The 13,234-nt window shown below is 56.0% G+C and overlaps 1 protein-coding gene across 2 annotated transcripts in view; it reads left to right on the plus strand.

Moving 5' to 3' along the window:
* Window positions 1-482: 482 nt before the first annotated feature.
* The window catches only part of INPP5D (inositol polyphosphate-5-phosphatase D), a 110,215-nt gene continuing 97,463 nt past the window's right edge, over window positions 483-13,234 (plus strand). Inside the window, exon 1 of one of the 2 annotated variants that reach the window (XM_053655249.1) lies at window positions 483-771. In XM_053655249.1, coding sequence (XP_053511224.1) covers window positions 638-771 — 134 coding nt within the window. In that variant the 5' untranslated portion in view covers window positions 483-637. The remainder of the gene's footprint in view (window positions 772-13,234) is intronic. The other variant, XM_037143965.2, reaches the window with a different exon arrangement.

Here is a 13,234-nt window from a genome sequence, read left to right on the forward strand (position 1 = left end):
CCCAGTGCCCAGGGCTGTATGGTGTCTGAATGACCGTGAGTCTCCAGTACCGGGAGGAGGGCTGGACTGTGTCCCTCCCCCTCGCTTTTGCTTAGCCCCAGGGCAGGCTTAGCCCCAGGGCAGACTCCGTTCCTGAGGTGTGGGGCGGGGGAGAGGGACGAGAACCGAAAAGCCCTGGGGAAGGGAAAGAGGCTGTGGATCTGTCCAGGGTGTGGCCACCCCACGTGGCCATGCACACGCCTGTCAGAAGCCTGCTATGAGCCTCCTGACCCCAAAGGAGCTGCCAGTTCTCCCAGGACTTGAGCTGGCAGTTGACCCTTCAGGGATGGGGGCCCATCAGAAGACAGAGAAAGGGCGGGCGGGTGGGAGGCGGGGGCAGCGGGCCTCGGCGGGTGGGGTGGGAAGGTGGAGGACCGGGCTCCTGCTTGGGCTCTGCAATGAGGAAGTTCGCTGCAGCTCTCGTTTCCTTTCCCTCGCGAAGCCTCTGAAACAGGAAGTCGTCGGTCAGCGAGCTGGTGGCAGCAGCCCGGGCAGCAGAGAGGGGACAGGCGGCGGGTGGCAGCGTCTCAGGGGCCTCAGCTCCCCCTCAGTGGCCTGTCGATCCTGGCGGTGGCCACCGGCCTGGCCCACGCCCGCCATGGTCCCCTGCTGGAACCACGGCAACATCACCCGCTCCAAAGCTGAGGAGCTGCTCTCCAGGACTGGCAAGGACGGGAGCTTCCTCGTGCGCGCCAGCGAGTCCATCTCCCGGGCCTACGCGCTCTGTGTGCTGTGAGTACAGTGTTTGCCCGGCCGGCGCCCTCCGTCCCAGCCTGGCCTCCACTGCCCGGGCCCAGAGGTGCAGAGGTGCCGCTCAGAGTGGGGACACCAGCTCGAGGCTGAGCCAGGGGCCCAGCACTGAGATGGGGGGGGGTCTCTATGTCCAGGCATGGAGTGACCGAACTTACACACCGTCCTGGTGTAGCAGGGGCCCAGTGGAGGCCGTGGTGGACCAGCTGGCCAGGGAGTTCAGGTTCGGCAGCACTGGAACCCCCAGAGCCATTCTGAGGCCGGGTCACATACTGCAGCTGCCCATGAACTGTGGTGCAGGGAGTGCTCAGGGTCCTAAGGGCCAGGAGAAGGGGTACGGGCTCTTCGGGACAGGCGGAAGCTCGGGGCCCCACAGTGGTGGGTGTGTCGGAGAGCAGCCCCGTCAGCTCCGCCGTTAGTCAGGGACACCCAGGAGCCCTCACGGAGAGCAGATGTGGCACGGGGACCCTCCCATACCCAGGCTCTAGGCCCCAGGGGAAGTCGTTACTGGGGGAGCCATGACTGTGGGGTGGTTTCACTCAAGAACGGACTTTCAGTTCACCCAGAAGTAGCGTTTGGGGCCCTGAGCACAGAGGAAGTCCCCATCCGGGGCAGCGAGAGCCTCTTTTCTCCTGTCCCCACACTCCGCTGTGCCCCCACCCATGTGGGCCCCTCTGCGTTGGCAAACTGCCCCTGGCCCCACTCCCTGGCTCTGGACATTGCCGAGTGTGCTAGCTGTCCTCACGGCTGAGGAACCAGCCTCTTGCCGAAGGTTCCTCTTTAAAACACCCTTCTAGACCCATGTCTCATGGAGGCCCTCGCCCCCGCAGGCCTGTGGTCCAGCCCTCCAGCTGGAGCCTTGGGAGGCTCCGGGGGCTCAGTGGGTGAAGGGTGTGTCCACCACATGCACCTCCCAGTAATGGCCGTGAGCTTGCAGAAGGCCCTCCTGAGCTGCCAGGAGCAACAGTGGGTCGTTGAGCACGGGCATGTTTTGAGCACTAGGTCTAAGGCCTGGTGTGTCATCCTGTTGTACCCTTGCAGCGATCTGGAGTGTGGGGCCTGTTCTCGCCCCACTTTGCAGATAAGAAAACTGAGGCTCAGGCAGGTTAAACAAGTGACCACAGTCAAAGCCAAGGTCATCTGCGCCCAGAGGTTGCCCCAGATCCTTAGACTCCTGGCCCTGTGAAGTGGGTGTGAGGATAGGCTCCAGGTGACAGCGAGAGAGGCCAGAGTGCTCTCAGGGCTGGCTGGGAGTATTTAAAACTCAGCAGGCTCACAGCTGGCCCCGCGTCTGTGCTCTGACTCAAAGCGGCTGCAACTCCCCAGGCTGGCTTTCTGCACCCCTACTCTCGCATTCCAGGGAAGGGACACAGGCCCGGCTTCCCCGTGGACACTGACTCCATGGGGACCCTCCACCGGGCCTTGGAACCGGTAAGGAGCCTCCCCAGGACCCATGTGGATTCCCCCTGCCCTGGCAGGACCCAGGCCCGGGGCCGATTCCTTGGGTGTTGGTGGATGTGGGCGTCCTGCAGAAAAAGGGCCCTGGACCCCTGTCTGCCAGGTGGCCCTCTGAGCAGGCACTGGGCTGGTGCTCAGCCCACAGGTGGGGAACGGGTTTTCTCTGATGCCAAACAGGGTGTCGTGGCCTTCCAGGGACACTGAGTTACTCAGACCCGCTGCAGATGTTTGGGGGCCTCTTAGGGAGGGGGCCCATGGTGCCCATGCCCCCAGATGTCCACCACCCCTTAGCCCAGGCCTGGACTTCTCATCAGCCTCCCATCTCCAAGGCCCCAAACGCCAGGCTGAAGCCCTCGCCCCGGGCCCGGGGCTCCCCTTTCACCTCCGTCTGTGGGGGATGCCACCCTGCCTTTTGGGGTGGGAGCCAGCAGAAGCTGAGGGATGCCCCGGACCATCAAACCCACCGAAACCCAGGAGACCTGATTTGGCTGCTACCCCTCATTTTGCCAATTAAAGAGATTTAAAAACTAACTAAATGAATGACAACTAATTGGCACCTCCCAACAGCTGATTTCATGAAACAAAGCATCTTTTAACATCAAAAAGACCAAAAAAAAAACCACACTTAAAAAAAAAAGCCAGTCCTTTCCATCAAATCAATTTAACAAGCCACCATCCCCATTAGCAGAGCAACAGAGAACCGGCCTGGCGTTGGGAACCCTGGGGGCAGAGGGGCAGAAGCAGCTGGGCTTCTCTCAGCTTCACCCCTCTGCTGCCCCTGGGAGTCACGAGGGTGCAGGGACCCGCCGTGGGGCAGGCGTGAAGTCAGGGCCTCCGGATAAGCCTGCTCAGAAGGGAGCCAGGGCTGCAGGAAGGAGCCCCAAAGCCTCAGCTCCCGCCTTAGAAGCAGCCACAGGGAGGAGGCCTGACCGCCCGGGGCGCCCACGCCTCGTCCTGCCTGGGCCTCGGGGCCAGAGCTTCTGCCCTGTCCCCTCTGGCGTGGGGACAGCCAGGGTCCACATACTGGTTTAGGCAGCGTGTGGGAAGCTCCAGGAACTGAATATAGCTTCCTCCTCAGTGACCTTCGTGCTCAGAGAAGAGGACAGGATTTGACTATTGAAATGGACTGGGCTGGGGCAGGGGGTGGGGGGAGTAGGGGACACACCAAAGGACAAGGCTGCAACTCAGTGCCGCCCGCTCAGCTGGACAGTCATAGTTACCCCAGCCTGCCCAACACGCCCCGCCTCTGGAGAGGCTGGCCTGCCACTGGCCACCAGCCACCTGCCACTGGGCAGGAAAGCCCACCTCTCTCCTTCGCAACTCAGAAAGCCCTGCTTTTGGGCGGGGGGCGGGCATCTGGAGGCCTGTCTCAGGGTCCAGGGAGCTGGAGGGGGAAGGCCCCAGGAAGCTGGCCACCTGGTTTGGGTCCAGCTCCGAGTCTGTGGTAGGGGAGTCGAGGAAACAAGGGAGGGTGGGCTCCCCCGGGGGAGGTCTATGTCGCCTGCACCGGGGCCCCCTCAGAGCCACCCGCAGAGCCGGCCCTGCTTAGGGAGTCTGCAGGGCACTCGGCGACGGGTCAGCGAGGTGGCGCCCTCCTCCGCTGCCAGGGCTGCACTTCCACACAGGGTGCAGCGCCCATCCCTTGTTTTGTGCTGCCGCAAAGAGATGAGCCTTTGGGGGTGGGGCTTCGTGGACACAAGGGGCATGAGCTGGTGGGGACAGCCCCCCCACCCCTGCCCAGACTGCACAGGTAGAATCAGAACAATGGCCCGGCCCTGCTGGGGTTGCAGCCTGCCCTCTCTGCGACAGCATTTGCTTGGGCAGGTGGTGTTCCCACAAACCACACTAGAGAGAACTGGCTCCCCTGCTGGGGAGGGGCACGCGTGGGGCATGCCTTTGGCTCGGAAGCCACCATGGGCCAGCAGCTGTGACAGGGACCCAGTCTCGGTTCCCCTCAGCACGCAGCCTGCCCAGGGACACATGGTCTCCTTCCGGGGACAGTGTGCCAGGCCACCTGGACTCGGTGGCTTTATTGTTAGGGCCAGAAAGATGAAGAGTCACAAGGAGGACATTTAGTCCCCGAGTCTGTGCAGAGAAGGTGTTCTACTTGTCCTGGGAAGGAGGAGTAAGACGGTCGCCTTCAGGTGGGTGGGGTCTCACCCTGGCTCTGCTAACAAAACGTGGTTGCTAACCTGTCCTGCCTAAAAATAACCGCAAAGGACTTAAAAGTATGTGCTGCGTGCCAGGCTCTGTCCTAAGCTCTTTTCGTGTCTCACCTCGCAGTGGCTTTTGGGCAAAGTGCTATTATTATTCCCACTATACAGATGAGGAAACTGAGGCCCAGGGAGGCTAGGGGATGGGCCACATTTACAGGACTAAGAAATGGCAGGATCAGGACTCGAACCCATGCTGTTCTTGGGAGGGAGGCAGAGGGAGGAGTCGATGGGTGTGACAGAATCCTCGTTCCTTGGTTCCCTTTCAAAGTTGCAGTCACGTTGACACCGTCGGTGACAGACTTTGGTGCAAATGCAGAGGAAAATGCTGTTTTTCATAGCTGGTGTGGACAGAAAGGGGGGAAACGCTGGCACAGAGCCAGCTGGAGGGTCACGGGCTCTGAAGTTTGCACCAGAGTCTGCCCGGGGCGACTCCCCTGAGTTTCCTCTGTGTGAGCAAGTCCAGCAGAAAGCGGAGGCCGCAAGGCCTGGGATGGCTGGTATCTTCGATGCGAAGTGACTCGGAACAACCGTGGGAGAGCCGAGGTTTTCTGTGCGCGTGTCCAGCAGCTCAGAGCAAGCCTTCCGTCCATCCAGAGCGAGCTCTGGCTGCGGGGCTGTCCACAAGCTTGCCTACCTGACAGGTTAAACTCACCTGTGCTCAGAGATCAGTGCTTCTCCACTAAAGTGGGGGGGGGGGGGCGGGACGACGAGACCTGCCCCTCCCAGCTGGGCCCCCTCCCTGCTGCAGTGGCGGAGGCCGGCTCCCCCTAACCTTGGCCCTGAGGCCCAGACCACGGGAGGAAGCCCCTGTGGGGGCGTTGATCTGATGTGAGTTCTAGTCTTAGCTGGACCCCCGCCCCCGGGGCCCTCCCAGCTTCCCGAGGGGTGGGAATGCCCACTCGCTGCCTCATCTCTTTTTTACTGGGGTAGGACTCACATCCCATAAAGTCACCCTTTCACTGTACAGTGTGCAATTCTGTGCTGTTTAGTCCCGTTCATAATGTTGTGAGCCGTCACCACTGTCTACTTCCAGGACATTTTCACATTACCGTCCCCCAAAGACACCTGTGCCCACTTGCGGTTGTTCCCTACTCCCCCTCCTCCCGGCCCCGGCAATGCTAGTCCGCTCTCTGTCTTTGACCCACCTGCCTCTTCTGGGTGTTCCACAGAAATGCAGTCCTACAATGTGTGACCTCTGGGTCTGGCTTTTCTCACTTAGCGTGAGCTCCTCCAAGGTTCGCCCCTGGTGCGGCACGAATCCTTCCTCTTTATGGCTAAGTCATACCCCATTGTTTGGGTAGACCCCATTTTATCGATCTGTTCATCCACCAAAGGACTTCGGGCAGTTTCCACACCGCGGCTGCTGTGAATAATGCTGCGGTGAGCGCCGTGCACAGGTCTCCGTGGGGACGGATGGTTCCTGCTGTCTGCGGTAGAACTGCCAGGTGCGCTCTGTTGAGCCTCTGCAGAGCTGGCACGCCGTTCCCACGGCAGCTGCCCTGCTCGCTTCCCCAGCACCTGGCAGGAAGGTTCTTATGTCTGCTCGGCGTCACCGGCGCTGTCATTGTCTCTTTGAGAATGACCATTCTGGTGGTCTGAAGTGGCATCTGACTGTGACTTCAAGGTGCATTTCCCTAGTGGCATTTTTTAAGATTTCATTTATCATAGAGAGAGGGGCAGGGAGGGAGAAAGAGAGGGAGAGAAACATTGATGCAGGAGTGAAATGCTGATCTGTTGCCTCTCGCGTGCCCCCAGTCGGGGACCGAACCCCCAACCCAGACATGTGCCCTGACTGGGAATCGAACTGGCTGCCTTGCAGTTTGCAGGAGGGCATCGAACCCGCTGAGCCACACTAGTCAGGGCGCATTTCCCTCATGATTAATGATGCTGAGTGACTTCGTGTGCTTCTCAGTTATTTGTGTATCTTCTTTGGAGAAATGTCTGTTCATATTCTTTGCCCATTTAAACAGTTGGGCTAGTTCTCCTTCTCTTGTTGTCACTGGATCACTGAGAGGACAACATAGGGGAATGTGGGTGACATGCACCCCCCACGGCCAGCATGCGGTGGCCACCTGCTGAGCCCTGGCCAGCATTGTTTGTGAGCTATACAGGGAGCGAGCCGAGATGTCTCGGCAGCCCAGGGCCCGTCTGGGAAGAGAGACCACTGAAAGGGAAGAGGAGGGCAGAGGCAGAGTCACTTCTGTAACTTCCTGGAGGCCGGGGAGAGCCTCCGGGAGACACTGAGCTGACTGTGCGGCCTCCTCAGAGGAAGTGCTCAGAGCGGCGGGGCAGGAAGAGCACTCGAGTGACGCACGAGTGGCCCGTGGCTGCTGGGACTGGGGCTGAGTGCCTGGAAACCTGAGGGAGAAGGGGACCTGGGGCCTACATGGCTGGAAGACCACCCAGTGAAGCCAGATGGAGTGAAGATAAAGTCGAGAGGAAAGGGAGGCCGTCTGCAGAGTAACTCATTCCAATGTGGAGGGAGACACTGGGAGGACTGAGGCCCTGGTCTCTGAGCGAGCGGGAAAGGGCGCGGCCCGTTCAGGAGCTGGGTCAGTGCTCCAGCCTGTGGGGCATGGGGAGCAGAAGCCTCGGGGGACAGGGTCGTTCCTCCCTGACTGCTCATTTCACACCCCCTTGTCCACTAATTAGGAAAACATCGTATTCCCAAATACCAGGACTCAAATGGTTTAGGTCCAATTACTTATTACAAATAACGCCAGACAGGGCTGGCGCCTTCCCTCGCCGACCAGGACCGCGCCCTCTGGAGAGGAGAGGCTGGCCGAGGCACGGCAGTGCCCGTGCAATATAGAAACAGATCTCCTGGGACACACTGCAGCGTTCGTTCCAGAAATGTAAATCTGTGCGGCACTCAGCACAACACACAAAGTGCGCAGTGTAAAGAAGGGGAGCAGTCACCCCCTCCCTGAGAGACTGACATAAACACTGTGGACTTGTTGGTGTATCTTCTCGTTCTCTCCCCCACCAGATATACATATGCACATATATATATATATAATCTTCATAAATATCTAAACCCATATAATTTTAGCCTGCATTTTCTATAATTGAACTGCATTAACATGTTCCCATTTCATTAAACTTTCTTCCTAAATATCACATCCAAGGGATGCACAAAGTTCTATGACATGATGGGCCACGTCATAGATAACTGTCAGGCATTTAAGTGATCAGCAGTGTTCTGTTATTATAAATATGATAGCAGGAAGGTCTTTGTGCAGAAATATGACATTTCTGGCAGAGATTCCCAGGGGCGGGGCTATTGGATCAAAGAATAGAAACCTTTTCAAGGCTCTTGATACAGAATGACAAACTGCTCTCCAGAAATTTTGCTCCAACCTATGCTTCGGTAAGAAGTACAAACAGGGAGACTTCATTCCAGCCTCCCTATTCTGAATATTTTTATTTAGAAAAACATTATTAGGTTGCAAGGTGAAAGATGATCATGTTCTATTCAGTTTGATTGACATTTCTACTTTCCCAATACTTATAACTCTTATTCAGATGTCATAACTTATTACATTGGCCAGTATTTCTAAAATACTACAGTGGAGGGTTTGGAGAAAAGGAAATGGCTCCCTCAGGGAGAAGGCATGTGAGAATCAAACAGGATTCTTCCTGGAAAGGATGTAAGGGAGGTAGGCATGGGGATGGTGATGCAGCCTGGGGCCAGCGACCACGAGAGGCCATTCCCAAGCCTGGGCCCACAGAGGCAGGGGACAGGGCTGTGTCACTAGGCCATCTGTCTTAAGCCATGGTCTCCCAGGAAGGAATCCAGTTACTGTGGACCTGCAGCAGGCAGGGCTGTGTTAGGGGGACAAACATCTTTGTCCCTTCCTCCTCTCACACTGCCCATGCCTCCCCTTGGCCACACCTGGGTGGCACAGCCCAGAGCAGCCTCTGGACACAGGGCTGGAGGAGGCTAGAAAGTGGGTCTAGTGGGGGAGGGGGGGAGGGCAAAAGGAGAATGTCTTGTTCACCTGTGTTTTTTTGTCTCCTTCATTCTATTTGTCAGAGGGCTGTTTATTTAATTTCCCATGTTTCAAGCAATATGCTCTTTTTTATTTTTATATTAAAAAATGTTTGTGCTTTCAGGAACCTCTCTGTTATATATCAGTTTGCGGACCGCCTTTCATAGTTCTGCATTTCTCTTCTTTCCTTTCATTCAAAGCTCATCCTTTCCTTCTGTGCTTTCTCGAGTTTGTCTCCTTCCTCATTACCTTTCTCCGGAACATCCCCTGATGTCCACGGACTATTTTGTGGATATCACAAAATGCAGACTCCAGACCTGCGGGCACGACCCTTCTAATCAGTTCTCCTTCTCTTGTGTCGCTCAGTCTTCACAATGGCTTTTTCCAGTTTTAGAGACGCAGTGAGTCTTCCCGAGTTCACGGATCAGACCCTGCCCCCCAGCGTGTCCTGTTTTCTTTTTGCTGTGACTCTGTGTAACATAGGGGTAACACCTTTGAGTCCTTGGCAAATGGCACCCCTTCTTTTGGGTGGCAGCATGTTTCCATAGGTCAGTTAATTTTTCTTTTCTGGCAAAGAACTGTCAGGGAAGACTACATCACATTGTTTTAGAGACCAAAGTGAGTCTTGGCCCAGATTCTCTTTCCAGAGAGAAAGAGGACCATCAGGAATGGGGGTGTGCTTTCCCAATCCAAGACCAAGCTGACGGGGTGAGTGGTGAGGAGGTGATGTGCCACGTGAAAAGGTGGGCTTTCTTCCCCCTGCTGGCCCCCGAGGCTGCAGGGCCAGGGCGCTCTGCAGACCCCCACCAGCGCTCTGGCTGCCCCACCTCCACCTCCCACCTGGCCACTGCCTCCTGCTTTCTCTGTTGATGCGTCTCTTTCCTACTGTCTTCCGCTTGGATTCTTTGGGGGTTTCAGTGGTGAGTAGTGAACACCCTTGGCCTGGGGCGTCTCATTTTCTCTTGCTACCACATGGTCCGAGGTTTTGTTTGAATGCAAACTTTCCAGACCCCATCTGTCTAGAACTTTGCAGCACTTGAGCAAGAAAACAACATTGTAAACATGTAAAACAACATGAGAGATTAGAAATTATATATAACGAATTACTAAGGGGGTTATAAATAATTATCGGAGCGCATTAAAGTGATAAGCAGAGCTAGAGAGAGACAAGAAGGATGTTCTCGAGGTTTAGAATGTGATCGCTCTCTCTCCCGCTCACCCGTCTGCCATGGTAAAGGATGTTCCTGGACACGCTCGTCAGTGTTTATTATGTAGAAATAGTCATTCAGAATAATGGCTCGTTGAGGTGCAGGTGACGTAGATCACTATGTCAGCTTCAGGTGCCCAGTATAATGATTCCATACCTGTCCAGGCTGTGAAATGACCCCACAGTGAGTCCAGTAAACACCCACCCCCTCACATGGTCACAAAACTTTTCTTCTTGTGGGGAGAACTTTTACGATCAGTTCTCTTAGCACCTTTCAAACACACAGTACCGCGCTGTTAGCCACAGGCTCCACGCTGTACGTTGCCTTCCAGGATGTACCGTGTTTATCTGAGAGGATAAGTAAAACGCCACCATGTTGCTCCCTCCTTCTCTTTGCTTGCGCTCTCGCCTCGCAGTCCAGCTCCCCGAACCGCGTCAGGGTCGGTCTGGAAACGCCCCTGCCTGGGGAGGCATCGTCCCGCCTCTTTTCCTCCCCGCTGACAGAGTGGAGGGCCCTGCCACCACCAGTGGTGGTCCCGTGTCCCATGGGAAATTTGCTCTACGCCCCATTCTGCTGGAGAATGGAGCAACCTCGTCCAACAGCAGATGCGCACACGCTGCCGACCCCAGGCCCTCCCAACCTGGGTGTCCAATGGGATGTTCCCAGCACAGGTGCCCTGACGGGCGACCCGGCCACTGGAAGGAGTAGCAGCAGAGGGCCGTGTTGGTGCCCTTCACTGTTACCAGACCACTACAGAGAGCTGGGCGAGGGCTGGGTGGGAGCCGTGGCTCCAGACAGCCGTGAGCGTGTTGTCTGGATTACGTTCTAGTGCAGAAGTGGCAGAAGACAGCTCAGTTGGGGAATCTTCACTCTGAACATTTTACACCTAGTGGGACTGGGTGTGTGTCTGTGTGGGTGCATGTATGTGTATGCACCTGTGTGCACAGGTACGTACATGTGTATGCAGTTAGGACCAGACTGAAGTACAGCTGCAGGTGGGGAGTGCCCGCCTCCACCGCCCCCAGCACCCCATGGAATGCAATTTGGAATGACTGCTCCCCAGGGCGAGTGGGGGAGGAGGCCAGGGGAGGGCAGTTTCCCTGGAAGGTCTGATGGATTCAGCCCCAGGGGTGCTGTGTCTGCCCCATGCACTGCAGATGCTGAGGGCAAAGCGTCCTCTCTTCCTATGATTGCAACTGCCTTGAGTTCTGACCTACAGAGTCCCGTGGGGCTGCTGCTCGGTTTCAGTGTTTCTAGAACATCCTCGAGAAAGTCATAAATGGCCTTCCTGTTCTGCATGCCCGCCTCTCCCTGGGACTTGGTGCTCTTTCCGTCGGCAGGGCCCTGCTCAACCCCCTTCCACAAATCAGCCGCCCTCAGCCAAATAAGAGGCAGTTTGTGCCCGGCCTCCATTTGCATATCTGTAAAAGGAAGCGTCACTAAGACTAGCAGTGACAGATAAGAGCACAGCAGGGTTCCAGCGATTTGGCTTGTGTTAGTCAGGCTCTGGAAAAGAGAGTGGAGGCTGGAGGTGGGGGGCTGGGGAGCTGGGCTGGAGTCCTGGGGTGGCTCTCTGTCTCCTAGGACTTCCCCATGGGGTTAGGTGGCAATAGAGTCACTCCTGCCACCTCTGATGAAAAGCCAACTGTGATGTCAATTCAGTCTCTGAAGACAAGACAGGGAACGGAAAGGTGGGAATTAAAGAGAAACCCGACCTGCAACATTCTCCAAAACTGTCTTTAAACATCCATTCATTCAAAAGCCGTTCAAGATCATAGAATTGCCCACATAAAACTGTAAAACTTCCACACCGCTGAAAAAGCCAACAATGCTTCCCAAAGCAGTCAATAAACACTATTACAAATAAATGACTCCAAAATATATTGTAGTAGGTATTGGTCTTACAAATAAATAAGCAAAAGATTTTTTTAAAGTACCCAAGGCATGAAAAGAAATACACAGAAAAAAGAAATACGACCTTTGTCATACAATAAGCTGCTGTTGGTCACTCGTCTCTCTGACTGAAACCTCTGATAAAGGCGGGCAGGCGGGGTGTGGAGAAAGACACTTTTGAGTCTGGTCAGCTGACTCCACCCCCCAGGAGCAGGCAGTCGTTGGTCTGTACCAGAATCCAGTCCCGTCCCTCAGCCCAGCTGCTCTCTGTCCAGTGTTCAGTGTGTTCAGGAAGGAGGGGGAGGGGCTATTCTAAATGCTTTTCATACATTAGTGTACTTAAGGCGGCACTGGGGTAGATGGAGTGTGGTATCGTCCCCCCTGGCTCACCAACAGGAAACTGAGACTCTGAACCCAGCAACGCACATGTGTTCCGGGAAGAGGTGCTCGCCGCTCCACTAGTTATAATAGCAAAAATCTAGAAATAGCTGCCGCCTGTCCATCCTCAGGGTCTAGACAAGTAAAAGACGGCACAGCCACCCGGTGGCCGGTGACTTGGGAACCCTTCCGCTGCACACTGGGCACAGCATGATGCTATTTGCATTTAGAAAGTCGTGTGCATGGCTTTCTAAAGTGTTCCTTCTAAGTGGAAGGAACACTATCCCCAGTTCTGAGTGTGAAGAGGGTGATGCGTTTTGTGCGGGGTTGAATTTGAGTGCACGTTTCAAGGGTCTGCAGTGACGTACGAAAAGGAGCAGTAAATCGATGAAGCAGGACTCGCAGAAAAAGGGGAAGAAGACGTTCGTCTCTATTGTCTATCTTTCTGGACACTCTTAAAATTTTAAAACTAGTGCATAGCTTTGAAATCTAGTTCGACAATAACACGGACACGTGCTCAGTGACTTGCTGGGCGTGTGAGAAAGCCTAACACTAGTGAGGTGGTCGTGATGAAGTATCGGTTGCCTTGATCACAGAAATAAAAGCAGCGTCTGCCAGTCTGAGTGTGGGCCTGCCTAGGGCCTCAGCAGGGATGGAGTTTCGAGGTGCATGAGGATCTCACGTGGGGGAAAGAGGGGGAGACTGTGGGGAGGGAGAACAGACCAGCAGTTTCAACTCAGGGCCTGAAGCCCAAACCCGGAAACCCCTGCGGCCTCCGGGCCCAGCCGGACCAATCCACCACTGTGCTCCTGCCCCAGGGGCTCCCACTTGCCTCACCCCTGACTCTCAAAGGTTTCAGGAAAGTAAAAAGTAGTTCCACAGGAAGGTGGAGTCTCTAGAAAAAGAAGAGAACCCAGGGCCCAGAAGCTAGGAGCCTTCGTCCCTGGGAGAAGCCAGCCTGAGGCTTACTCTCTAGCTGCTGGGGAAAACCCAGGCCCCTGGCGGGTTGGGGGCCGACCTGGGGGAGAATGAACCATGGGGCCAAGTGTCTGGGGAGGAGGTCGCAGGGCATGAGGCAGACTCAGCCAGAGGGAGGTGCTCCAGCGGAGCTGAGCAAGCCTTTCCTTGGCCTGGGGTGGCCCCTCTCTGGGACTGTGCATGACACCCATTCGGCGGCTTGTCTCCGCCTTGGTCAGCCGCATTGAGCAAGGAGCCTTATTTCTATTTGAAGCACCCCCTCGGGCTCTGTTCTCTGGCCAGCGCACCAGCTCGGAGGTGGAGGAAGCCCTCCCTGTGGGCC

This window comes from Artibeus jamaicensis, unplaced genomic scaffold, assembly GCF_021234435.1.
Source record: "Artibeus jamaicensis isolate MK-2021 breed Jamaican fruit bat unplaced genomic scaffold, CSHL_Jam_final contig_944, whole genome shotgun sequence".
Classification (NCBI taxonomy): Eukaryota; Metazoa; Chordata; class Mammalia; order Chiroptera; family Phyllostomidae; genus Artibeus; species Artibeus jamaicensis.